The following is a 26,022-nucleotide window of genomic DNA, read 5'->3' as shown; positions in this document are numbered from 1 at the left end:
GAAACCAATCAGTTAGCTAAACTTCAAGCATGCCTTAAGGACATAAATACCTGGATGACCAGCAACTTCTGCTTATAAACTCAGACAAAACTGAAGTTATTCTGCTTGGCCCCCAACACCTTAGAAACACCTTATCTAATGATTAAGTTACTCTGGATGGCTTTGCCCTGGCCTCCAACACCACTGTTAGGAATCTTGGAGGTCTTTTTCAGGATATGTCCTTTAACTTACATAAAAGAAACTTCAAGGACTGCCTTTTTTCACCTACGTAACATTGCAAAAATCAGGCCCATCCTTTCTCAAAAAGACACAGAAAAACTAGTCCTTCCTTTTTTACCTCTAGGCTGGATTATTGCAATTCCTTATTATCAATCTTTACCAACAAATCTTTAAATAATCTCCAGTTGATCCAAGATGCTGCAGCGCGAGTACTGACAGGAACTAGGAAAAGAGTTCACATTTCTAATGTTTTAGCTTCTCTGCATTGGCTCCCTGTAAAATTCAGAATAGAATTTAAAATCCTCCTCCTCACTTACAAAGCCCTTAATGGTCAGGCACCTTCATATCTCAAAGAGCTCATAGTACCTTACTACCCCATTAGAACACTGCGCTGCCAGAACTCAGGCTTGTTAGTGGTTCCTAGAGTCTCCAAAAGTAGAATAGGAGAAAGAGCCTTCAGTTATCAGGCTGCTCTACTGTGGAACCATCTTCCAGTTTTGGTCTGGGAGGCAGACACCCTCTCCACAATTATGAGTAGGCTTAAAACCTTCCTTTTTGATAAAGCTTACAGTGGCTCAGGCTTGTCTTGAACCATCCCCTAGTTATGCTGCCATAGGCCTAGAATGCCAGGTGACTTCCCATTATGCACCAAGCTCCTCTTTCCTCCCCTTCCTCTCCACCTGCACGCATTCATATGGCATCAATTCCTCGTTACTAAATTGACTTCTTCTATCTCCCGTAGTTTTGCGCTTTCTTGTCTCTCTCCTCTCTCTTCCTGTCGCTTTCTGCAGGTATTTATCCCCCTAGTGCTAGAGAGTCTGGATCTGTGACTGCAAACCACCTACTTCCCCAATGATCCTGCTCAACACCCACTGCTTCAAATATTATGATTATCATCTATTATTATATTTAGTTTTATTAGTACTATTATTCACCCTCTCATTATAATTATTAGTTTTATTATTTGTCTCATTATTGTTACACATCTTTATGTTATATTTCTACTGTGCTAACAGATAACCTCTGTTATGATTTGGCGCTATATAAATAAAATTGAATTGAATTGAACTGAATTATGGAGGTGGAGAAACTTCCAATTTCCATTTTAACATTTTAAAGTCAGATGAATATCTCTGAGGCTCTGTATGCTGAGACTGCTAGAGGACATTCAACTGATCAAACTGCTCTGTAACTGTTTCTCTGAGGTTTGTCTCTGCTGTAGCAATTGCGTCCTTGGGTATGTTACAGCTGCACAGATTTACACAGATTTGCAACTACTGTTCATGTAGACTATAGACTTTGAGCTAAGAATAGACGTCTTAGAAACATGTCTGTTTCTGGACCAATGTCACTCCACTACCTAAACAATATTTAACCTGAAGCAAATGTACAGAAATAACAAAATAATGCTTAAAACATGAAGTAATATGTCAAACACTCCCGAGCCACCAGATGCTTTTAAATTGGCATTAAAAAAAAAATGTTTAGTGTAGTTAAAGCAGGAACATTAACAATAATAGCTGTGGGAGAAGCTTCCTATTGCTTTATGCTTGTTGTGCTCGCTTGATCAAAGTGGGGCAGTAAGTTTTTTTGAAACTGCCTAGTGGCCTAAGGTACAACAGATTAAGAGTTTTCCTTGTTCCCGTTACCTCTTGTTTAAGTCATCCATGTTCAGGACTCCTGCATAGTGTGTAGCAGAAGACATGTTGACAATTCTGGAGCAGCAGCCCTGTCGTCCTGACCTCTTCAGCAAGTCCATCAGCAGGTTGGTCAGTAGGAAGTGGCCCAAGTAGTTGAGACCAAAGTGGAACTCAAAGCCATCCTCTGTCTGCATCTCAGGAACCAGCATGGTCCCAGCTACATGACAGAACCACATGTAGAAGAGAAGATATGGTTTTAGAGTTAGCAAGGACCATGCACTCAACATTGTGTAAAAAACAAAAGCGTTCAGCAAACAGCTTGACCCTTTCAAACATGTAACACTAGTATGACCTATCCTGTATTTACAGTAACAGTAAAACAGCCTACCATTGTTAACCAGAACATGGAGGGCGAGACCTCTGTCTCTAAACGTCTGAGCAAACTGTTTCACCGATTTCAGTGAAGTAAGGTCCACGAAGACAAACTCGGCTGTGAAAAAAAAAATGTTAGCACAGATTCCACAGAGCACTGACAGAATGATCCTATAGACATGACAATAAATATGATTTGATGAGTTAGTTTGACCAATTTAAACGGTTTTAAAAACCAAAGAGGAACTTCACACTAAACCTCTTTTTGAATTAGTAAATTACATGCATAATTAACTTCATTACAATATTGTTCCTGGTTTCATTTTATAGTATTCACTACAACAGAAGTTATTTTATTTTTTCCAATCCAAAATCCTAAAAACTGTGAAACATCTATGATGTAAAGTACCTCGTGACACCCATAACCATGACGCGACATCACATCCACCCTCACACACCCCACCCCTGATAAATGTGGTTATAATGTTCAGTTTTTAAAAAAAACTGTTTTAAAGAGGTGTTGAATCATCTGTACGATCATTTAGGCGGCTGCAATATTTGGTGCTGTTAAACTGTATTGCATTATACAAAGTGGTGCATCTGTTGTTCCTCATTTATTTGAATAATTTAACACCTGTCAACATAATGCAGTTCAACAGAACCACTAACTGCAGCCTCCAAAATGATTATACAGTTGAATCAACACCTGTAACACAATTTCAACAAAAACTTATCATTATAACCATCATGAATGAGGATTTATCACAGAACTGTTTGATTAGACTGCATTAGTTTTAGCTAGATGTACTTAATAACCTGACAACTGAGTGTAAATATTACTTGTAGCACTGATAATAAAAAAGTGACAGGGTCACATCATGTTTCTACCATTTGGGTAAAATTTTATTCACAACGACCTGTCTGACAAATCTGCTGATACATTTGGTGTGAAGTCTTCAAATGATCTAAATCGATCGCATTTTTGAGGTACAGGACCAAACTAAAATTCAAAGCAGGCAACATATTAACAACATCATCATTCAATATGTGTCATGTTTGCATATACCTGATAGATGAATGGATTGTCAGTCCAATATTCCCTCTCTTTTAGCTCTGTTTTCGGTCTCTACCAACTCATGAGGTAAACATCTGACTCTTTAGCTGCCAAATGCTCCACTGTGTCTAACAGATCAAAACACTGTTAAATCCAAGAAAAAGAACTAGAGGAGGCTAAAAAGCTCTGTAGTGCAGAGTTAATGATGCTGTCATTCCTGGTGAGCTTGTCATTTTAAGTTACCCCTTTCATGTTACCCATAGTCATTGATCAATTGTCAGTATAAAAGACAAGTTGGTGCAGTTTCAAAATTGCTTAAGGGACAATTTAAGGGTAAAACCAGTGAAGAGGAATATTATTTCAGAAAGTTCGGGGGGAAAGTCTGACACTGAATGTGGCCTCTTGGATTAAATCACTGAACAAAGTTGAATGTGTTCCCTGTAAACCCTGGTACGGTCTTATTTCTTAGCAATTGCAGGAATGTTAATGAGTTACTTTTCTGAACTGACTGCTCACGCACCTGATTAAATCAATTAAATTCCCACATTGCAGTTGTACGATGCATTACACTAACGGAGATAGCTCACAAGAGAGGGCAAGTAGAATGTCTTATAATGTCATGCCACCGAATGTCCATGTGAAGAAGCTCATGAAAAAGTCTACTAAAAAGTCCAATTATTACTGTTTCTCTCACACAGTGACTCAAACACAGAGCTCTCTGTGGTTAGATGGTATGATGGCTATCATTAGACTGGCCTATGTATGCAGATCACTCCTGTGTTTAAGAGGAAATTCATTCAGGTGGAAGATTTTACAGTTTTTAGAACACTTGCCTCTGCATTACTTCAGTTATTTTATGAAGAGTGCGCTCGCTCCAGGAATCCCATTTAAAGCTGCTTTCATCAGCGCCATTCAGTCATTGGACTGCACGTTCTTCAGCGGTTTGTACTATTCAGTGTTTTAGAATTAGTTTTCAAAATTAAAAGGAATTACATTAGATTTCTAGAGACGTTGGCTGAGTATTTATCCCTGGAGGACTCAGGGAAGTGTTTTGTTATCAGTACAAAAGCAAAAAGCTAATTTTTTTATGTAATTTCTCCCTGTATTTGATAGTCAGTGGAGAGAGACAGGAAAAGAGGGGGAGAGAGAGAGGATGATATGCAAGAGAGGGCTTAGGCTGGATTCGATCCCTGGCCTCTGTAGCAAGAGCTCAGGCTTGATATATGGTACTCACATAACCAGGTGATATACTTGTGCACCCAACAAAAAACAGCTAATTTGAGGTCTGTTCATAACACATGAGCTCAACCTTGAACCCATACCCATAAGGCCTTGTGTTTCAGAGTTGTTTCCTGGAGTAATTTCACATTACATATTCATTTATAATGAACCACATAGCATTTCTCTGGGAGTATTACAAATGAGTGCCACAGAAGTTAGAAGTCTTTTATTTCAAGTGTGATTAATGTTCTAAACACTAAACCTGCAGCCTAAGCTCTATGTTATGTTTTAAATTTATGTTTTTGATGTTTTTTCAATGCTGTTTTTATTTTCTTATAGTGCTGTGTCATGTTATTGTCGTAATCTGCGGAACAAAGCTTGGTAACACTATCAACAGGTCCCCTCATTTTAAAGTAACTTCGAAAAGTTTAATAAATGTACAATCATTTTGGAGGATTTTGAATGAAAATGTATTCCACATCTTGGGAAGAGTAGTTTGACAAAATAACATAAAATCAACGTCCACCTGCTATATTTTTCTGAAGCTTTCAACTGCATCTCATGGTCTTCATTAGCAGATGGAGTTTGCTCAGTTGGCCAAGTACGGAACTTCGGTCACGTGATAGCAAGTGGTGGTGTATTGGGTGCTGTTGTGGTGGTAACCTCTGGAGGTAACTCTGTTCGAAGCTGGTCACACCACAACTTAAGACCATGACAGACTTTGCTAAATCAACAGGGACCAAAAGAAGTCTCTGAGAATATCTAACCAAAGGCCTAAGTACTGACCACACACGGTTCAACACTAGAAGATCTCGGGTGGTCCACCCTAAAGACAGGACCTCCCTGAGAGGAAGACTGGAGTGATGTATGACACCATCTTGACATCACATGTGAAAGCTGTGGGGAACATTACATCAGTGAAACAGCAAAGACCCTGGTCGCTGAATGAACAGCAGAAACAGATGACATCAGCTTTCTGTGAACATTAGACCAAAACCACTGACCATCCACTGGAAGAGATCAAAGGTCATGGAGCAGGAGTCAGAGGATGACCGGAGAAAGATCAGGGACGACATCCTCTGACATCAGAAGCCATCTACCAAGAAACAGGCATTACCATCTCCACCCACATACAACCATGTGATGACAACAAGCTCCAGCAAGCTCCATCCTTAGATGAAGACTATGAGATGCAAGGTCTGGAAAAAGTTAGTAAGTTGGATGTTTTCTGCAAAGACTCTGTAATTTTAGGGCATATATTAACAGATTTATTGGAGTATTTAAACAGAAGAAGCAGGAAAGTATATATGCAACTGCGTAAAGTTTAAAGCAGAAGAATTTCGATTAACTGATTGATTAGAGTAAATATTCATTTATTTGTTAAAATCTATATTTGTCAAATTGTATACCTGTCTGTAATTTAAACTACGCTTTACATGTTCAGCTGACCTGCTGTGTAATGACTGAATGACTAGCAATTCTTTTACAGTAATTAATTGGAAGTATACCCCCATATCTCTAGAATTAGTACCAAATTACACCCTTCCAGGAACTTTCTAATGAATTTACATGTACGTATCAGTTTCGCTGTAGAAAATTATTAGAAAAGTACAGGACCCGTTAAATAAGAGGTGATCTAAAAATCAACTCAACTACTTTATTTTTCACTTGGCAAACCAAACCAAGAAACTGCTCTCAACTAGCTTAGCATGAATATGCAGCGGAACTGAAACAGCAATTAGCCCCCCGAAACCATTCAGCAACAACTAAGTGTCCATCATTAATCGTTGATAGAGAAGACAATTTATGCATCTATATATCTAGTATCTATTCACAAGTTTCTTACCAGATGTACAGTACACCCCGCTATTCTATTAGTTGCAGTTGCCTTCTACGGATCTGTAACGTCAGCTTCGACTGAAGCTGTGAGAGCCAAAGGAGTGTACTACTGTGGTCACTGTACCAGAGTGCCAGCTGGAAACTACTAAATGCCAAATTATTGAAGCAGAATAACTGAGACTACAAATTACTTCATATGAATGATATTTAACTTTAATTCTGGGACTGTAATAAAATAGAGAACATTTAAAATCTTTGTTTTTTTCCTGTATCTTTTAGAATTGCTGGAGCACCACAACTGTGGTGGGCCAGCTTTAAAAAATTCACTTTGAACACCACAGCTGTGTCACATCACATTTTTAGGTGTTTATTCTAGACTACTATAGAAGACCTTTTTTTTTAGTGCTTTGGCTACCAAATTCTAAAATGACAGATGTGACCAACGACAGACAGAGGTGGAGACAGACTGATAATTACCTTTCCCCTCGCTGCCTTCCTCATGAATCTTCCTGACAGCTGCAATGCCCTCTTCTCTCTCGTTCCCAGCTGGAGATGATGGAGATTAAAGAGACTTGGTGTGCAGAAGTCCAGCAGATAACCACTTCAACTCAGTCCTACTAGCCTCTCTGACTCTTGCCATCTCTGTCTACAGCAGTACAAATTATTCATCTATCATGGAATTCATTAACAGTCATCTAATAAACTTCACCAGTCTGAGCTTTATTTTAAATCATTTGGACTACTGAACAAAACACTGCATGAACATAAATGACAGAACATGTAATCACACAGCATCTGACTATTGGGGATGGTTCCTGTTGTTTCACTGGGACATGAGATCATTAGTTTTATTTATTTAATTTAGTATGATTGGGGGTGAGGTTCAAGATAGCTCAGCCTGTAGAGGCTGCTGGTGGATCTTTCACACTCATAGATCTTTTAAATACTCCACATAATGTGTATCAACTTCAGTTACCGTATGCAAGCTCTCTGTTTCCATTTTAACTTTGGTCTCCATGAGCCCAATCTTTGGATATAAAACACAAATTTATAGAAGGAAAAGTCAGTGCTCAATCAACAGTTCAAACTGGCCACCAAAGAGGAACATGTGCATCTATGAGCTAAGTTTTTAAAAGACCCAAAAACAGAGCTTTGAAAAGAGGGCAGTGCAAACTTTGGACTCAAATTTTGCTATGCAAGAGAAGTACCATGTTGTTATGTGAGTCTTAAGAAAAATAAGTGGATTTTACACATTTATGGTGTGCAACTGGTGTCTTTTTTTGACAGTATTTGCTTCATTTATTTACAATAAAAAAACTTGAGATGAGGAAAAAAATGGCAAATATTTCAATTAAAGCTGGACTGCAGAGATGTTTTAACCTGTATTAAAAAGGGGGGAAAAAACGGTATATATATTCACATACAGTAATCCAATGGTACATACAGCTGATATACAGACTGAACTGCTGACTGAGTAAGGGCATATCATTGGACAGTAGCCTACCTATGACAACATGCATGCCAAGGCTTGCCAGGTGTCTTGCTGTCTCTAAACCCATTCCTCTGGTACCCCCCGTCACAATGGCAACCCTTCCATTTTGCTTGGATAAGACTGTGTGGAGGAGAAAGGGCACCACATGAGTACATAATTCAATCCTTCAAATCAGTATCAATATGATTTGATTTTTTCTTTGTGAATAACAGGTAGGGTTAAAAGTAGTGGCACCACAGCCAGGTTGCTGAGTCTTACTGATCCAGTTCCTGACCGGGCAGGCAGAGAGGACTAAGATTTTGTTGGGGTTTTTTTGTTTTTTTTCCCAGTTCATCTATCATATTAGATGTTGCCACACCTCATTTAAACAAACAGCACAATGGCAGTCCAATCAGTGCAGGTCAGAGTCTACATGCTCCACAATGAAATGTGGGACTTTGTCTACTGATCCACATTGGCCAAAACAAATCACAGAACACACCATTAATATTGCAATAAAAAGGGTCTGAAGATCAACCAGTCAGCCAAATGTCGAAAACAAAGTCTTTACTTTCACAAAGTTTTTATACATCACATGGTATATGTGCCAGTATTCTTCAAAGCAAGATATTTTTAAGTTGAATCATACAGACTGAAAAAAATTTAAAGTGCAACAGAAATGGACAAAAAAAAACAAACAAACAAACAAAACAGAGCTTACAACATAGTGAGTAATGTTTGTAAGAGGCAAGGATAGACAGAGGCAACACACAGTATTACTATAAATCAGTAGAATTCTTTTAGTTTGTCATTACAGATTTGATTGATCCAACATGAACATATTATGGCTGATTCTGCTGTTATGTTTATGACAATGAACATTTTCTGTACTGACTTTGACAAAGGAAATTTTTTTCAATTATTGCAGTTTAATAATTTTTCTCTCATTTATACATTAGCAAAATAAATTTTAAAAAAGTTGGTATTGTTAATTTATAATTTTTAGGGAGATATTCGCATATCCAACTATCTTGGATGCAAGTGCGTTGGAAAATGTCACTACAGTCTTGAGAAAAGAAGATCCTGCACACTGCTCTTGCTCAGTATCACAATTTATTGATCATACTCCTCTGGAAAATTGTCCAGAGGACCTTTGTCTCCTCTGGACCTTCAACTTTATTGCACTCTTTCCCTCTTGCAGCTTTTTTTTTCTCCTGAGACTGCGATCAGAAGATTAATATCACTCTCATTTTGTGTGTTAAGTAAAGAGCCTGAGTCAGGACATAGCGTTAAGAGTGGGTCGGTCTTTGTCCAAAGTAAAAAGAAAAGCCCAACACCACCTCAAAAGCTGACTAATTATCTAGTTTGTCTTATCTCTTTAACCCATTCACGAACAGAAATGTAATGAAACTAAGAGGCTACAGTCATACCAGCAGCTCTGTGAGGCTGTGCTTATGCACAATTATGATTTTAAGTAAATGCTAACATTAACATTCTAACCGGCTCACAATGACGACACTAAAATTCAGATATCAGCAGGTATAACATTTACCGTGGTCACCATCTTAGTATGTTAGCATGTTAACACTTGCTAATATGTACTTTACCCAAAGTCCAGCGTCATTGTGTTATTAGTTTTGCAGTTATTTGGTCCCAAAGCAAATATTGAACAAATTCAAATGTTGACCTGATTATAGATCTAGATGAAAAGTCAGAGGATCCATTAAGTTATTAGGACACATCTTCCAGATACCATGGATGTGTAAAAAAAGTTTTCCTGGCAATCATCCAATTCTCTTTGAGATATTTAGTTTGAACCAAGAGCCAATCTGCTGGCATAGCTACAAACAACATGATTTTAGTGTTGGAGCTATTCCTTGAACAACAACCGATCCACAATTTTTTTTTAATATTTCTATATAAATTAAGCAAGTGAGGGTTCATTATTTCGCTTTAAAAAGGTGTTAGTAGGCGTGTTTTTGAACTTTGGACAGTCGTTTCTCCACCTTCCAGTCTTTGTATTAGTGAGGCTAAACATGTCCTGGGTTTAGCTCTGTCTCTCTGACATGAGATTGATACAATCTTCTCATCTCACTCTCGGAAAGAGAGCAAGCTTTCTGCAAAATACTGTACTACTCTTAAATGACTGGGTGAGACAATGTAGGCAAAAGTCTTTTCATACAGATTATAGGTCAAAACACAAAGAAAGGTTATTAACAGATCCATTACAAATACATAGTACTACCTGTAATGCCTTGACCTTTTTAATGCTTCACCAGGTCGTGCAAGCCGGTAACACAGTAAACAGGGAATAAAGTTGTCAAAATGCTGACCTTTTCCAATACCAAACCCACAATCACTCAAGAGGCTTACCCAGACTACAGTTTCCTTCCCAAACATTGTCTACATCAACCTCACAGGGTTCCAATTCGTAGTAGCTCCGCGAGTTCTCATACAAGAAGACCTGCTGATCTACTAGAAATGGAGCTATGCGGTTCCTCTTCCCACACAGAACAGTCCCAGAGGAACTGAACAGCCTGTGACAAGGTACGCTTGTAGCAGGAACACACCAGTACTTCTGCAGTACCTTGGGTAGGGTGGGGAACAAGGCTGCATGACTTGACCACCACAGTAAAGGGTTTTCATTCAGACCTAGAACCCTCTGTGACTTATAGTTGCTGAGCTCCTCTACCACCTGAGCATGCAGCTCCTCCTGGCTCTGGTCTGCATCAGACTGACAAAATATGGCAGCCAAAGGGTTGTCCTGGGTTGTACTAGTGGCTGAAGATTCCCTAAGAGGTGCCTGTTTTTTGCTTGGTGGTTCATCAGACAACAAGGAGAAATCATCGAGGCATGATCGCTCTGAAATTTGCTTCTCAAGGATTGTCTTTGCCTCTTCGATGATGTTACTCTCAACTTTGGAGCGTTCCTGAGTGGACAGGAAAGGCAACTTCTTATACCGGGGATCCAGGAATGTAGCAATGTTAAGGAATGTTGAGATCTCCTGCGATAGTTGCGAATTCTGTGAATAGGTGCTTGATAGGACCTTGGAGATAACCTCTTTGGTCATGCTGATCTCTTTGAGGTCCCCTTCCTTGACCTTTAGGGTGGTGTTCAACAGCATATGAAGTATAGGTCTCACCATGCTAATGGTTGGGTACCTGCAAGAAGTGATCATATTAGCTACAACTTTAAAAGGCTGGAGGACTTCAATAAAGCCCTCCAATAAAATCCAGTCAGACCCATCAAAGCTGAAATGATGGTTGCTGGAACTCTCTGTAAGTGTTGAAGTTACAGCAACCTGTTGCTCTTTCAGTCTTTGTAACATCATTAATGTGGCCAACCAAGACCTACCCCTGTCTGTGATGAGTTCACACTGAGTGACGCCACGCTCCTTCCGTTTCTCTCCTAGCAGATACACTGCAGGTTCTCTGAACTGATCAACAAGTTTGCGGCAACATCCCAAAAAGCTGTCGACCCTTGGCAGCTGGAAGGCTTCTGCCATTGCGCGATTGATAGTGTGTCCAAGGCAAGGCATTTCCACTGACAGTTCCAAGAGTGAGCATGCTTTGACAATGTCTACTGAACCATTTGTTGTGGCACCGCTAACTTTATGAGTTATCCCCCATTCAACAAAGGCTTCATACATAGCTCTGGTGATATTCTCGGCTGTGTTGTCTTCTTGTATTTCAAATGTTTTGAGGCACTTGTTGATCATAGAGAAACCAGTTGTACTATTGTAATTAACTGAATGCATAGAGAGTGAAATGTACGTTCTGTTCTGGGTTTGACTTTGCCAGAGGTCTGTAGTAATGCCACAGTTCACAACCCCAGCAAGCTCACTAAAGACCATGTCCCGGGTCCGGCAATACATCTCAGGAACCATTTTAATTGCCAGGTCACTTTTGCTGGGTGGAGAGTAGCCAGGATCAACAGTACTCATTAAAGTCTTAAACGTATGCTCTTCAACTACAGATACAGGGTACAGCCCCTCGCAGATGAAGTTGATGATAGCTATTGTCAGATCATTGTGTCGTCTGTTTTCATAGTCCAAACTCTGCCTTAAGTTTGTGTCCTGGGATTGTTGCTGACCATGTAGACCTGAAGGTTCAGTCTTTATCCTGGAGAATGCTGTGGCAAATGCCTCACGCATCTGATCCGTGTTGCTCTTCACAAACTCACTGAACTCTACAGGATGGTTCTTTTCAAGGTGGTATGACAGATTGGAGGTATTTCCAGAGTAAGCTATTTGACTCATACATACACGACAGTATATCCGTTTCCAGTGCAATATGCATCCATCTGCATCTGTGTCAAAGCCAAAGTATTTCCAGACTTTGCTTTTTGCTCGGGGGTGTGCGACCAGATTGAGGCCAGAGCATGAAGGTCCTGAACTTTTACCCTCCATTGGTTCCTTTGGTAAGCAATCCCCTTGGATACCTTCATTTAGTGAGCACCTAACAAGAACAGTGAAATAAACATTTGAGGACGTTTACAGGTAGCTGAAACCATGACAGCTATTTGTGAACCTACAATTCCTGAGATTTTGAAATCTTTCAATTATATATCAGCTGAATCCTAAAAAAGTGAAATATCCCATTCATTAACTACGTTTCCATGAACATAAAAACCACATTACTGTGAGATATAAGGTTAAAAAAGAAAATCAGATAACTTGATTACTTGTGATGCAGTACTCTGATCTATAAAGGTTTCATGCAAATAGTCCTATGATTACATTCATCCCATACCCTCAAATAGTAGTGGGTAAATAAAAACCCTCTATCAATGTATCCATAATTCTATATCAATATACACTACCGGTCAAAAGTTTTAGAACACCTCAATTCTTTCAGCTGTTATTTAAATTTACATAATTCAGTGTATCAGTGTTTCTGAAATAAAAGAATATAACAAATATACAAATGAAGATTTAAAAAACAAGGAATCAAGGAATCTTTTGTTGAACTAAATTTAATCTAAATTTTCCACTCATTCAGCAGCTAAACACACTTGTGGTGATCTCTCTACGATGGAAATCAAATATTGTTGAGAAAGTTCGTCTCAACACTTTTGCAGAAGTTCACACAAGTGTTGCACTTGCAAGTTCATCCCATACCAGCTCCATGGGGTTTAAGTCTGTAGACTGTGCTGGTCTTCCATCATTGGAAGTCTTCATCTAGTTCTTTTCTTCTAAAGTTTTCGGTCATATTATGTAGAATGACCCCCTGACCAACCAGTCTCTCTTCCTTTGTTACTTGCCCTTTACCTTTAGCAATATACAATACTACTTCCTGCAGTAGTATTGTCCTAACAATGCGTCAGAGGGTGTAGCAATACAGTTTGTTCCAACATTAACTTTGTAGAGAGAGGGAGTTTGTAAGTAATCAACAAAAGTTAGGGCTCATGTAGTAACTGTTTTCATTAACTTTCAAGGCTTAATTTACTTACATCGGTGCAGGAAAGCTGTAAATTAACCAATTTCCACCATTTTTTGGTGACCTAAACTTTGTTTTGTTTTTTTTTTTCCTCCTTTGGGGAATTTATAGCTTACCTTTGTAACATTTGAGGTTATTCACTAGACTTGAAATGCTGAAATCTCAATAAAAACTGGAACTACAATTCCCGCCTCGCGGTTATATGCCTCTGCAAACCATTTAAATTACAGTTTAAATCCATGTCTGGCTAGACTCATATAATATATGTAGTGAAGACTTTATACAAATTTAATTAAAGGTATTAGGTGTATTTTATCATAATTAGTGAATGAATTATTGAGTTATGGCCAACAAAATTCTAATCAGTTAATCCTCGGGTCCAAGGAATGTTTGTGCTAAATTTGACGAAATTACCTCAAGGTACTCCTGATATATCGCATTCAGAATGTGGGCAAATGGACAGACGGACAACCCAGAGGCATAAAATTGGGGTTTTCTAAGACTTTTAACCAGTAGTGTCTATATATATCTCTATATATCTCTATATCTCTCTCTATATATATCTCTCTATATATATATATATATAGTGTGATATTGTAATTTTTCTGACAAAAAGGTATGGAGAGACTGTTTATGGATAAAATAAGATGGATAAGATGTTTGTTTTTGACTATAACAGCATACTGAATAGCAACCAGAATCAAGGTTTAGCACCTTAATACACAAGAATGTAAAAATATGATGGTTACCGCTGAAAGTCTGAAATAAGTTAATTAAAGGCATGTAAACATAGTTTAATATGAAATAACCTAAGATATTACTCAAACATGCCTACTGCTGAGTTATGGGTTCCCTGGTAAACACGTCAACACAGTTTTACAACAGTGTCCAGTGAACATTGTGTACACACAGTTTTACAGTTCAGTGGAGGATTAAACACCAATTTTTTATTTATGAGGTGAGGTAATTGGGCTGAACTCCTGACTAGTGTGACTCTCATCCATAATGAGCCACAATGAGGGCCAAAACCTTGAGGATAAGACTAAGGGTGTAACGAGCTGCAATTTTTGCTTCATAAATCATAAGCCAGTCCGTCTTTATCTTTTAGTCATGGTGCAGGATATTCCATGTGACAATAATCTAAGAAATCCTCTTACTACCCCTTAAATTGCCTACATTCTTTGAGTGATTATAAGCGTATAAAGCCCTTTCACGATCTGGAGGCACAATCAGCTGTTTGTCTTCAACTGTAATACATTTGTGATTTCTCACTCTACCATCACATGCTTCAACGCAAATTTCCCTTTCGGTTTGTTGCTTTAAATCTTAAAAAAAAAAAAAACACTTCTCACTCCAGGGTAAGTGTGCACAAAGAGCATTACAAACAGGGAGTTGTTTGTTATTTAGAGACAGTGTTTTGACAAAATCATTTGAACTCAAGGTCCACCTACAAGCCTTTTTTCACAGTTTTTGATCACATCTGGTTGTCTCCAGTTCAACTTCAATTGAGTAAATTCTAAAAAAGCTCTAGAAAAAGTAAGTAGACACTGAATTAAGATGATTTGTTCTCAAATTCTCAGAGTTAAACTCGACACAGACCGGACTGTACTATACTTTACTGTACTCCTCAGTAATTTAACTTGTGGTTGTACTCTGTACTCCTCGGTAATCTAACTAGTGGTTCTGGACGACATTTTAACCCTGGTGAAATGACAGGAGTGGTCTGTAATAGACGTGGACATTCAGCATGACAAAGACAAAAAGAAAGACAAAAGCCTCGCCAAGGGACGCCGCAGAGCAGAAGGAGGGTATGTGAAGATACTGTGTGAAGTGAAATCTTCTTTGTTCTAAGAATCATAACTCAATCATAGATGAACAAACACAGACAAACACATATTGATATGATTCAGTATGACTTATACTTTGAGGATATCACTATCTCTGATATCCATCCAAAATAAACCCCCATAAATCCACTTAGAAAAAGAGGAAAAATTGGCTGCAGAACTTGGCAATCAACTCAACTGTTGAGAATCAACAGGGTTTTAAGTTTTCTGCTGTATCACAGTAATCCAGTGATAGTTGTCTATACATGGCAAGTGGGTACATTGCAAACAGGAGCTGATCATAGCTGATTCAATATATCTTCAATGGGGACAGTTTGACTGAATGGAAACAAATACAGGATTAAAAAATTGGGCTGAAAGAGAATAGCAGCACCTCCCTGTATCTGAAATTAAGAAAGCACATCTGATGAGCTTTTACGAGGTCTTTCTAATGTGATGGCTTTAATTTTTTGTTTTCCTTGGTTCCCAAACCTATCAGACCTATCTGTTGGTGTGTTACTATGTTTTCATCTTCAGATTAGCAGAAACATTTTGAGTTCTTCCATTTTCGCAGAAAAGTCAAATTTCACACTGAGCTGATTAAAAAAATACAGCAATAGTAGAACAATCAGCTCTTCCCATGGAAAAAACACCCAAAGATCCAGTTTAAAATACAAGGACATAGCTCTGGACGGGATTTAAATCACTGACCAGAGCAGATCATGATAAATGAGCCAGAAATATAGTCTGAATGGGGCTTTCCTTGACTCTTTGAAAGATTTCCCTATATTGAAGGACCCCCTGTAATTCAGATAATGATAAATAAAAAAATATTTTGGGGTTGTATGTGCTAGTTTGCCTATTAATGTGATGGCATGTCGCTCATTTAACTGTCTGACCAGTGGAAGTTGTTAATAGTAAACATTTTAATCAATGCTGTGTTAAATATTTGCTGTTTTTTTAAACAAGCAAAGAAGAAATACTCTTCCTGCAGTCTAAAGAGGGTTGTTCAACTGCTAATTTCATAAAAGTATAATGATAAATAGTATTTACTGTGATGATTTATAGAGACTTTTTACATTTTTTGATTACAATATCTATAACCTTACAAAGGAAGTCTGATTATTCATGAACAACGCCTGGCGCAGGCATGTGGCGCACATGGGTCAATGAAAAGGTCAAGTAATGTCATATTCCTTGATCTGTGAACAGAAAAAAATTTCGTCATACACAGTTACACAGTCTACACATTCGCATTATATGGCTTAGGCTGGATGGCATCAGTTCTTTGTTTGTATTGGCCAACACACAAAGATGATACATGTAACTGATTTTGATGCTAACAACATCAAGCTGTATTTTCCAAAAAACTGGCACAATGTTGAGCAAGGACACTTTGCAACCTTGGTCACAGGTTTCTGGTTCATTTAAAAACACACTGTTTAACAAGGACACTGTACAGCATTAGGTCATTCTTAAATGGAAAATGCTTTTAAATCCCTTATTGTGAACTTCACCTGATTTAAATATCAAACACAGCATTATTTTTAGCAGATAGGCACAATATTACAAATGATACAATCACTATTGTGAAGTTGCGACTAGTAATAACATTAACTGTCACCGTAGATAGCTAAATAGAGCAGTGACAGATTGTGGACTCGTATAGACAGACACCAAACGATTCTCTATAACCCCTAACCCCTTTCACGAATTTGCCGCTCTCTCTTTCAGTGGTTGTTTTTTTGATTAATCCCACATACATGTGTTCCCTGGGAGCGTTGCTTTCCACTACAGCCGCATTTTTCAGATCTGGTTCTCAATGTTGCCTCTTATTACTTACTTTGAAGATTATATTGAGCTGTATCAAGTGAACCATACATTATCAATCTCGAATATTTTCATTTACATAAATGTCTGTTACAAGTCACTATCTAAAGTCAAATGCAGTAACACAATAGTGGTTGAGTCTATAGCCCACTGATGAAAGTATTGCAATATTTATATACTTGCAGTTTTATGAACTGGGTGCCTGTGGCGACACTCCCGAAATAAATGCTGTATTACCAGGTACAGTTAATGCGAACCGAATATTTCCTACTGCTGCAGCTTCACATTAAAAGCATTTAACTAGCAAAACACGAGTTGACTTTTGTTATGAAGTACTCACAGGAAATGCAATGTGTTTGTCAGTGAGCTTAGCACTTACCGCTATGGTTCATTAAAAGTATGTCTACTAAACATGACAACGGTCATTTCCGGCATTTTTGGACAGAGGATCGGTTTGAAATATTGCAGGGAGTAATGGAACAAAAAGGAGCAGCCACAGTGAGGTGTTACATGAGGACCTGCAGGCGACAGGCTGCACGTCTCCAACTTCTCAGCGAGGTAACCAACTCCTTTCACTGAGCATTTGCTGTTTGCAGACTCATGCCGTGTGCAGAAAATGATGGAAAAATGCTTTCCATCTTCTTTATTATATACAATAGTTTGTTTTGCTGCCGCCAGACTTCTGTGACATGAAGCATCAAACCGCATTTGCTGTAACCATGAATAACTATAGGTGTAGCCAAATCAACAAGGACTGAAATCTTCGAGATTGCCACTTTAAATTCTAAACTTCACATGCTTTGCGTATCAGATCAATGCCGAACTGACCAGAAAACTTCGATATTAAAAATGACTAGAGCCAATTTTTTATCTGTTAATATTTTTTGTCTATAAATGTGACATTATCGGAAATTGTAATTTTTCCTACGAAGTCCACATACCGTGGACCCTCGGAAATTAGAAGTTTAAAGAATATACAAATGAGAGAGTATCAGACATTTGGGGGGGGGGGGGAATGGACCTGACCTGGTAACGTAAAGGATCTGTTGAACATCTGATAGAGAAGAACTTTAACTCCGCATAAATACAGTCTGAGAAGAGGCAGCAACACTGACCGCAGCCACATCCTTCTGCGTCCCAGCGAACAGCTTCCGAGTCCCACTGTGCTTCACCTTAATGACTCCGGTTTGGAGCAAGCTCCGGATAAGTCTCTCCGTGGTTCCGCCCTCAAGCAAATTACGTCACATGATACCCAAAATGGTACAGATTAACTGTTACAGCCAGGAAGCGACTTTCTAGGCTTCCCTGGTTTTTTTCCATTTTGAAGTAAATACTTTATAGAAGTCCCTAATAAGCGATAATTCATGTGTCAAAAATGACCAGCATATGATTTCCTAAAGAAAAGGAATGAATGAAAGAAACACCATGGGGAGTTGTTACTCTCACTAGAACTTTATTGTAGTAATCTAAAAGATCTTTTATGATTTATATCCTAGCCTGGATTAACGCACAGTCTGGCCAAGGCTGCAGCCTGAGGGGCCCTATGTATACAGAAGCCTGGAATTGTTCAATCCTCATAAATATTTAAATTTACTTCAGAGAAAACAGGACCCCTAAACTATAAGTAAGTATTTAGGTAGATGTGATTGGGCTCATAAAATAATCTGGTTACCTGGCCAATATAGCAGCAAAATGGCTAACAGCGTGAGTCAGATTTACATTCAACAGCCACCCAAATTTTCACATTTTTAGGTTTCAAGTTTATTTTTTTTCTGTATTACACACGTATCTGCAGGGATCCTGTGTAGAAACTGACAGAGGACTGAGGGTGCTGCCGCAGTTCTATGCAATAGACTCCCAAAACAGGAGTTAACAAATTAATTGCATTTCATCTTTACTAATGTTTAAGTCCTAGCATTTTGTCTAATACTGTAAGATTGCCCCAAAAAGCTACAATTTAGCTGCAGCAGATAAAATCCTTGAAAACAAACTTTGGAAACCTCTAATTGACTAAACTTCTGATCAAGAAATTGATTTAGGATGAAATTACAATGAGTGAAAATATAAAATTTTTATTCCCACCAGTCTGGTGGTAATAATAATTTTATATTTTTATATTTTTTATATTAGTGAACATCCATCCTAAATTATACCCTAATGTTATCATTAATGGCAATGAAACACAGATTTTTAACGAGATATAACAGAGTCTTGTTGATTCATGTTATTCTATGATGTGGGGAATCAGTGTGGATGAATCAATAGCCACTACTGAATAATTTGTGAAGGAAAATCTGTCCACCTCAACCATCTCCTGGTGACTCCAGTGCAGTTCATAAATTATAGTGCTTCATTCATTCAGTAAAAAGGACAATGCCTCTGAACATAATTCAGCCAGTGACTGTCACCACAGCGTAATTGAGAAAACAATTTAATAATATATAAAATCCTAGGGGATAGGATATGAATGCTGAACCAATAAAATCCATTCTGGTTCCTAATGGTACTTAAATGCAGGTACAGTGAAAGACAACAGGACTATGTGGAAAAAGGGAGTAACAACTGGGTATTTTAGAGAAAAGGAGAAATCAATGATACTCTAAGTATTTCTGTAAACACTGGGTATCTACAGGGCACAGACCAGAGAAACTGAGCTGAAGTTAGGAAAAAAAATTCTATTAAAAATGTTTTCCTTATTGTGTAAATAAAGAGTAAAAGGGGAGAATTGCCACACACAAGGTCTGTAGGCTGTACTCTAAATTATAATGGCCTTATTATGGGCTTTATTATAAAGTGTTACACAGTAATGCTTTGTAAACAGTAAACCATGTCTGGCATCAGTTGTACTTTGCACATCCCCACATCAATATGGCAACAGTCACGGTCAAAAACTATCTTTCGGTTTGAGCAACACAAAATTTCCTTAGATTTTTAAAGTCTTTTAAAGTTTAAAGTCTTATCTTTTAAACCCTTGGATTTTAATAATCCCATGACCTTTCTTCTAGCACGGCTGTGAGGATAAATTTACCAGGACACTACCACTAGTGAAAACTTTTTTCTCTTACTCTCTAATATCTGTGCACAACACATCTTTCCACTACTTTATAGTTTAATCCCATCAAAAGCATCACAACTGTGAGTCAAGTGTTGTCTGAATTATTGTTTCTCATATGCAAGTTAATCAAATTAAAATGACATTAGGAGCACAACTGTGTCATGACTTTCCTGGAGGAGAGTGGTGAAGCTAGTTCACAAAAAAGGTTAGATTATGAATCATACAGACAGCAGAAAGCAAAGACATTAAAAAATAAACAGATGGCAGAAATGTCCAGGTTAGCTCAGTCTTATCCTGCTGCTTGCATCCACACAGCATCTGCTGACTGATGAATGAGCCTAATGACACGGAAATATTTCTCAAAGTAACAGATTATGTCAACATGGATGGCTGCTGGTGTTTGTAAAAACTCTTGGCTAAAATTAAGAAGTGTGAAATAATAAGTCCTCCTAAAAAAACACTTTACCTACAAAGCATTAAGGACAAATCCTGTTTCCATCAAGTTCAGTGATTGGATGAATCCAGATGAAACTTAACTCAGCTTCGGGGAGATCGCTCAAATGTTTTGCAAAGTGTTTTCTTTCTTGAATCAGCCTCTGGTGACAGAAGAAATATTTTCACCAGGACATTATAGACATAGAATAAAAGTTAATTTAAAGCTACATTATTAGATTTTTTTGTCACTTTGGTTCATTGCATCAAACTGAAAACACAATGCTGGCATACCGTTTCTTCACCCTATAGAGCTGATATGGTGAATGTGTTAGTAAACAGTTGCTTATTTCCACATCCAGCAGTTACATAGCAACATGACCATTCATTTGGAGTTGTGTTTGTGTCCACCTGATGAATCTGATTCTAATATTCTCTCTCTTTTAGCTCTGTTTTTGGTCTCTACCAACTCCTGATTGAAATATCTGGCTCTTTAAGTGCTAAGTGCTCCATTATGTTCACCAGCTAGTCTCTATCTGTGTCTGTCTGCTGTTTGCTGATGAACAGTTAGTGGACAGTGGCTTTTTACAGCTTTTTCTCTGAAAACAGCTGCTGCTACTGGAAACACTGAGAAGAGTGTTGAGACTGAATTCAAACAGTTAAGGTCTGGGCCATAAAACCACAACAAATTACTGAAAGACATTAAAACTGCAGAAACTGTGGTAATTCTCTGTGGGTTCACCACCATTGGTGACACTTTTCACATTATATAACGCCATTTGATCCATTGTTAATATATAATATTGATTGGTGCAGCTTTAAAGGACAATTGACAATTTATTGTACTTTGAATGATGGTACAGAAGTTCGTTCTCATGAGACATAATCTCTTGGCCTAATCTCAGACCTCTGAATTACTCCCAACACGTTTTCAGCATTGGGTCAGTGATTCAAATAAGTTTGGTTTTGTGCTCATTGACTACTGTTTCTTCAGTTAGTGGCTGTTCAGACTGAAAAAAGGCCTGCGTGAAAACACTGCAAGGGGCTGTGTTGGTGTGGGTCTCACTTCAGGTATTGGTGAGGCATGAAATACAATCCTAAATGTCCAGTTGGAGTAACAGATCTGCAAATCTGAAAGCTTATCAAAAGGCAAACACTGTGCAGTAGTTTATAATACTCTGACACTAGATTTTAGAACAATTCACGGCAGCAACTATTGAACTTTCTTATTGGGGCAATTGTGAGGTAAACAGTAGAAATACACTGTTAGCATTACAAAGTAGTCCCCTGGGAATCTGTGCTTGCATTGATGTGACTGGCCAATGCCAACTGAATGAATAAAGTGAAACAAAATGGCTCTCTGTATATCAAGCTAAGAACCTGCAGGACCCTGCAGATTTTTCAGAGAATTTCTGCTTTTAATGGATTTGATTAAAAACCTGCATCTGCTCCCTTTCACATCCCCCAAAACTGCTTCGTGTCCACCAAAGTGTTACTAAAACAAGCTACACACAGCTACACAAAGTTCATGTTAACAGATAAAAATACCCCAAACTACAACTAACAACAACTTCAACACCACACCCAACCGAACTCTAAACCCAGCTCTCTCATCCACAAACTTCCATCCACTAGGGAAAAGAGACACTAGAAACAGCAAAAGTCACAAGCTTCCAGTCACCGACTATGAAAAACTAAAGGTCTAAGCTAAATCCAAAAAGGCTCAGTCCTCCATGATCTGAGCCTCCCTCATCCCTGAGGTTACAGAATTTAGTGCCAGTACTAAAGAATTATTTGTCCATAAAACACTACCCTCAAAGGGATGCGTGACCAATAGACCCAGTGTTATAGGCCTGAACACCACATCCATCCTTCTTCTCCTGACTTCTCCAGGTTCACTGATGCCCAAACAAACCAGACCTCAGACCTCCATATTTTAGACTATCTTCAAGTTATCAGAAAGTTGTGGCTGGCTTTGTTCGTGGCAAAATGCATACTAAGACGAAATTTCTATCGCCGTTTCTCATTAGTGGCGGACGAAGTTTTCAGATCCTTTACTTAAGTAATACTGTATTACTATCAACATATATGCATGGCATAAAAGTAAAAGTAAAATGTCCCCTGTGACTGATATAGGAAGCATTTTACTGCTCCAGGTGTAGCTGGTTTATATACACTTCTATATACAGTTATCTAGTTTGGCCGAGTGGTTCCCACCCCAGGGGTTGGGCCCCTCCAAAGGGTCACCAGATAAATCTGAGGGGTTGTCAGATAATTAATGGGAGAGGAAAGAAGAAAAAACAAAGTTCTATTTCACAAATCTGTTTTCATCTTTTGGGCTTTTCTATAATTGTTGCTTTCTTGTGAAACATTTTTAGCTTTTTGGGCCTCACACAGTTATTGAAATGAAACCATGTGAGTTCTCACATGTAGTGGAACTCTAACCACACAATGTTATTTTTCAGTCAGTGATAGAAACTCAGGTCATCCCATATTCATTTACAGAACAGAGTTTACACTGGATAGAATTACAGCAATCTGACAATTGTTACTGTATGTGCCACATCAAAAAAAGTGTATTAACAGCAGATGTGGACTGGTCATTGGGAAGTTTGGGAATTTTCCTAGTGGGCCGTCTTGTGAGGGCCAGTTTTTTCACATGCCACATGCAAGGGTCATCTGTTTGCACCTTTCAAATATCTTTTGTGACGTGTTATGTTCTCACCCTACATGGCAGGATCTCAGACATATGAAACCCTGACATTTTACAATCTACTCTTCAGAAAAGAAATCACAAACAAAAACCACTGTGAATTTAGTGTGCTTTGTGTGATATAGTGTGAATATAATATGGTTTGTGTAATATTGTGTAAATATAGTGTGAATTTAGTTTGCTGTAAATATAGTGTGCTGTGTGTGAATATGTAGTTTGAATATAGTGTTCAACCTGTGGATAGAGTCTGCTGGTTTTATTTTAGTTCTGTGTTTAAACACTGTTAATATTTGAAATAATTCTGATAATGCCAGTAGGCTATTAAGTTAAATTAAGTGTGAGGTGATCATTATATTAATTCAACTTTGAATTTTTACTTTCTGTACATACAACACTGGTGAGGAAAACCTTGGAAAATTAGTTTAATCGTTTTACATATTAGCCCAATACAAACATTACAAATTAACAGATTGTTAGTCACGCTTGACAGTAAATTCCAGCCAAATTTACAACCAAATAAATCATAAAAATAATGCATCTCTGAAAATATTTGCTGTTTTTCTCCATTTGCCTGGTGTAAGTATATAAGTATAACTCACGGTCATATTTTTAAGCACCTTAGGGACATTTTTCTGAGTTTTAGCTCCTTTTACAAATCCACATTTTAAATGTCAGGTCTATAACTGCTCTGCTTCTATTAGAGATTTGCTCTAGATAGATTTACATTACAATTACAATTAACAAGGCTAGGTCAATACCTAATGTGTGGCTGTACCGCCCTTTATCTGTTTGCTTCTCTCCTACTCTATCTGCTCACATATACAGTAACTTAATACAGCCAAATTCCCAATAAAGCTGTTCTCATGTACAATTTTTTCTGTTTCTGTTGTCAGACGGTGGAACAGGAATGAAGTAGTGAATGAACCGTGGCCCATTAAGACTACATGTTAACCATTAGTCCGAGCCATTTCCAAACTGCTGCTCTGCACTGGTGAAATACTGATTTAATAAACATGACATCATCAGACAAAATCACCATACACATAAGTTAAAGACAACAGCTGTGCTCTGATTTCAGCTATGCGTGCTTGTCAAATGATCACTCAGAGAGAAAGTTAGGACTTCATTCACATCTGTGTCAGCTGCCATGCAGTGAATTGAATGAGACACATAGAGAGGTGTGCCTGCAGAGGGAAAGCCCGGCCTCATGCTTTTGGGGCAATACTGATGACTCACTTGTCCTGTTAAAAAGCAAAGCAAAGACAACAACTTCAGCTAAAACAGAAAGGGTGTGTAAGATCAGGATGCCTATTGTTATTGTACTGTCATTATGAAGGTAATCTGGGTCTTAATTTCACAGCACACTCTAGGCTGGGTATACTGCACTATATTTTACAACATCCTGGCCAAAAAGTGTTGGCAGACAGGCTTTTCTGTTAGGAAAGAACTCATATGACATTCATAGCTTCTCAAATTGTAAGTCAGTGTTGCCATGACTCCCTGCAGCATCCAAACACTGAACATATGTTGTTAGGGTTTGTTGCAGACAAGTAGGTCACAGATAAATGGAAAAAAAATGGACAGTAATAAATCAAAACTGAACAAAGTTATAAGCATCAGTCAATTATCATGTTCTACTGTTGCTCCGACAGGTTGCCAATGATAAGCTGATGTAAATTTGTAATGATTTTTCATATCTCCCTCATGCAGGATCTGACCTGTCTAAAGCCCGCAATAACAATGTGTTAAAGACCATTCAAATGTTATATCTCAAACATGATCAATACCTGGATAGGTCTTATACCCAGCACACCTGAGTGCATATGAAATTACTGATTGATTGATGACATGTTGATGACATCACATTGAGCAGAAACTGACCGAACGTGGATAAAGTTGAATCAAACAAAAATACCATTTGATTCTTTTGCTATAATGTGGATGTCTGTCCTTGAGCACCAAAATGGTCAGAGGTAGTGCTATGATCTGTGTTGGGGCAGTGACAAAAAAAATGTGATGGCAGAGGGAAGCAGCTGACGACCGTAATCATAGGTTTTAATGGTCTTTTAGTTGCTACCAATGATAAGCTGATGTAGATCTTTAATTCTTTTTCATTTAGTTACCTGCTGTTATACTGTAAAACTAACCAACAGAAACTGGTTTTCACACTCAGATCAAGCCAGAAGAGGATAAACTATTGTTAGCAATGTGTCAGGGAGACAGAAAAAGTAGGAAGCAAACAGTCCAGGTGCATTGAAAAAGAATCTGTATTTTATTTGATATTCTACATTCTTGGATGGTTTTGGATTTGATCTGGAGGATGATGTCAGTCCAGGTAAAGTCATGTAAGTGCAGTACTTGAGTAAATTAAGTTATAGTAGTTGTAAGTTTGACAATACAAGTATTCACTTTCTGGTAGAGAATTAGATGAGAAATTTGATGTACATTTAAAGCTCAGTAATTGACACGTTATAGTCTACCTCATTTGTTTAATTGGTACCAAAACCTTCATATTTACTATACAGATGTTAGAGTGGTATCAATGTCCTGATTTAACTTCCCACCAGAGAATGAATAAGTGTATTTTGTCTAACTATTCCTTTAAGGCGCAATGAGAAAACAGGTAGGACAGTGAGGCCTTCTATAAATACATATTTATCTTACAGGAGCCTCTTTCTTAGGACCCAAACCCACTGAACCCACTGGAGGAGGTGAGTTTACAAACATCATTCAGATGGCTTATGTCTTTATCTCACTGTTTGTTATTTAAATATATTAAAAAAATGTACTGAAAAATCTGAATATGTGCATTTTTTATATACTGCACTTTTAGATGGCCTTGGACTTAATTTGTCAGATGCTCTCCGTAAACCCCCTTATTGAGTTTTGGTTTTCTGCCCTGTAGTCTCTGC

General features: G+C 38.1%; 2 protein-coding genes and 1 long non-coding RNA gene across 6 annotated transcripts in view; 1 reads left to right on the top strand and 2 right to left on the bottom strand.

Moving 5' to 3' along the window:
• dhrsx (dehydrogenase/reductase (SDR family) X-linked) overlaps positions 1 to 18,129 on the bottom strand; it is a 25,920-nt gene extending 7,791 nt beyond the window's left edge. Inside the window, exons 1-5 of one of the 2 annotated variants that reach the window (XM_040123145.1) lie at positions 18,026 to 18,129; positions 7,850 to 7,957; positions 6,823 to 6,891; positions 2,248 to 2,349; positions 1,869 to 2,076 (exon numbers count right to left, since the gene is read on the bottom strand). In XM_040123145.1, coding sequence (XP_039979079.1) covers positions 1,869 to 2,076; positions 2,248 to 2,349; positions 6,823 to 6,891; positions 7,850 to 7,904 — 434 coding nt within the window. In that variant the 5' untranslated portion in view covers positions 7,905 to 7,957; positions 18,026 to 18,129. Of the gene's footprint in view, positions 1 to 1,868; positions 2,077 to 2,247; positions 2,350 to 6,822; positions 6,892 to 7,849; positions 7,958 to 17,936 lie in introns of both variants that reach the window. The other variant, XM_040123144.1, reaches the window with a different exon arrangement.
• Positions 7,966 to 18,058, bottom strand: LOC120787467 (E3 SUMO-protein ligase ZBED1-like). 3 transcript variants are annotated; one of them, XM_040123141.1, is made up of 2 exons: positions 18,026 to 18,058; positions 7,966 to 12,273 (listed from the first exon to the last, which is right to left on the bottom strand). In XM_040123141.1, exons 1-2 carry the CDS (start codon positions 18,034 to 18,036, stop codon positions 10,173 to 10,175), a joined length of 2,112 nt encoding a protein of 703 aa, XP_039979075.1. In that variant the 5' UTR covers positions 18,037 to 18,058; the 3' UTR covers positions 7,966 to 10,172. The 3 variants fall into 3 exon arrangements, with proteins under 3 accessions (XP_039979075.1, XP_039979076.1, XP_039979077.1); XM_040123142.1 differs by having other exon boundaries at positions 17,937 to 18,045; XM_040123143.1 differs by lacking the exon at positions 18,026 to 18,058 and adding an exon at positions 16,190 to 17,005.
• On the top strand, positions 14,665 to 26,022 carry LOC120787470. The gene is made up of 3 exons (XR_005706935.1): positions 14,665 to 14,790; positions 14,933 to 15,062; positions 25,777 to 26,022. It is a non-coding gene; the product is annotated as an uncharacterized LOC120787470 (long non-coding RNA).

The sequence above is a fragment of the Xiphias gladius genome, unplaced genomic scaffold (genome assembly GCF_016859285.1).
Source record: "Xiphias gladius isolate SHS-SW01 ecotype Sanya breed wild unplaced genomic scaffold, ASM1685928v1 HiC_scaffold_1477, whole genome shotgun sequence".
Classification (NCBI taxonomy): Eukaryota; Metazoa; Chordata; class Actinopteri; order Istiophoriformes; family Xiphiidae; genus Xiphias; species Xiphias gladius.
The sequence above is the reverse complement of the archived record's forward strand: the minus strand, read 5'-3'. Positions and strand labels throughout refer to the sequence as shown.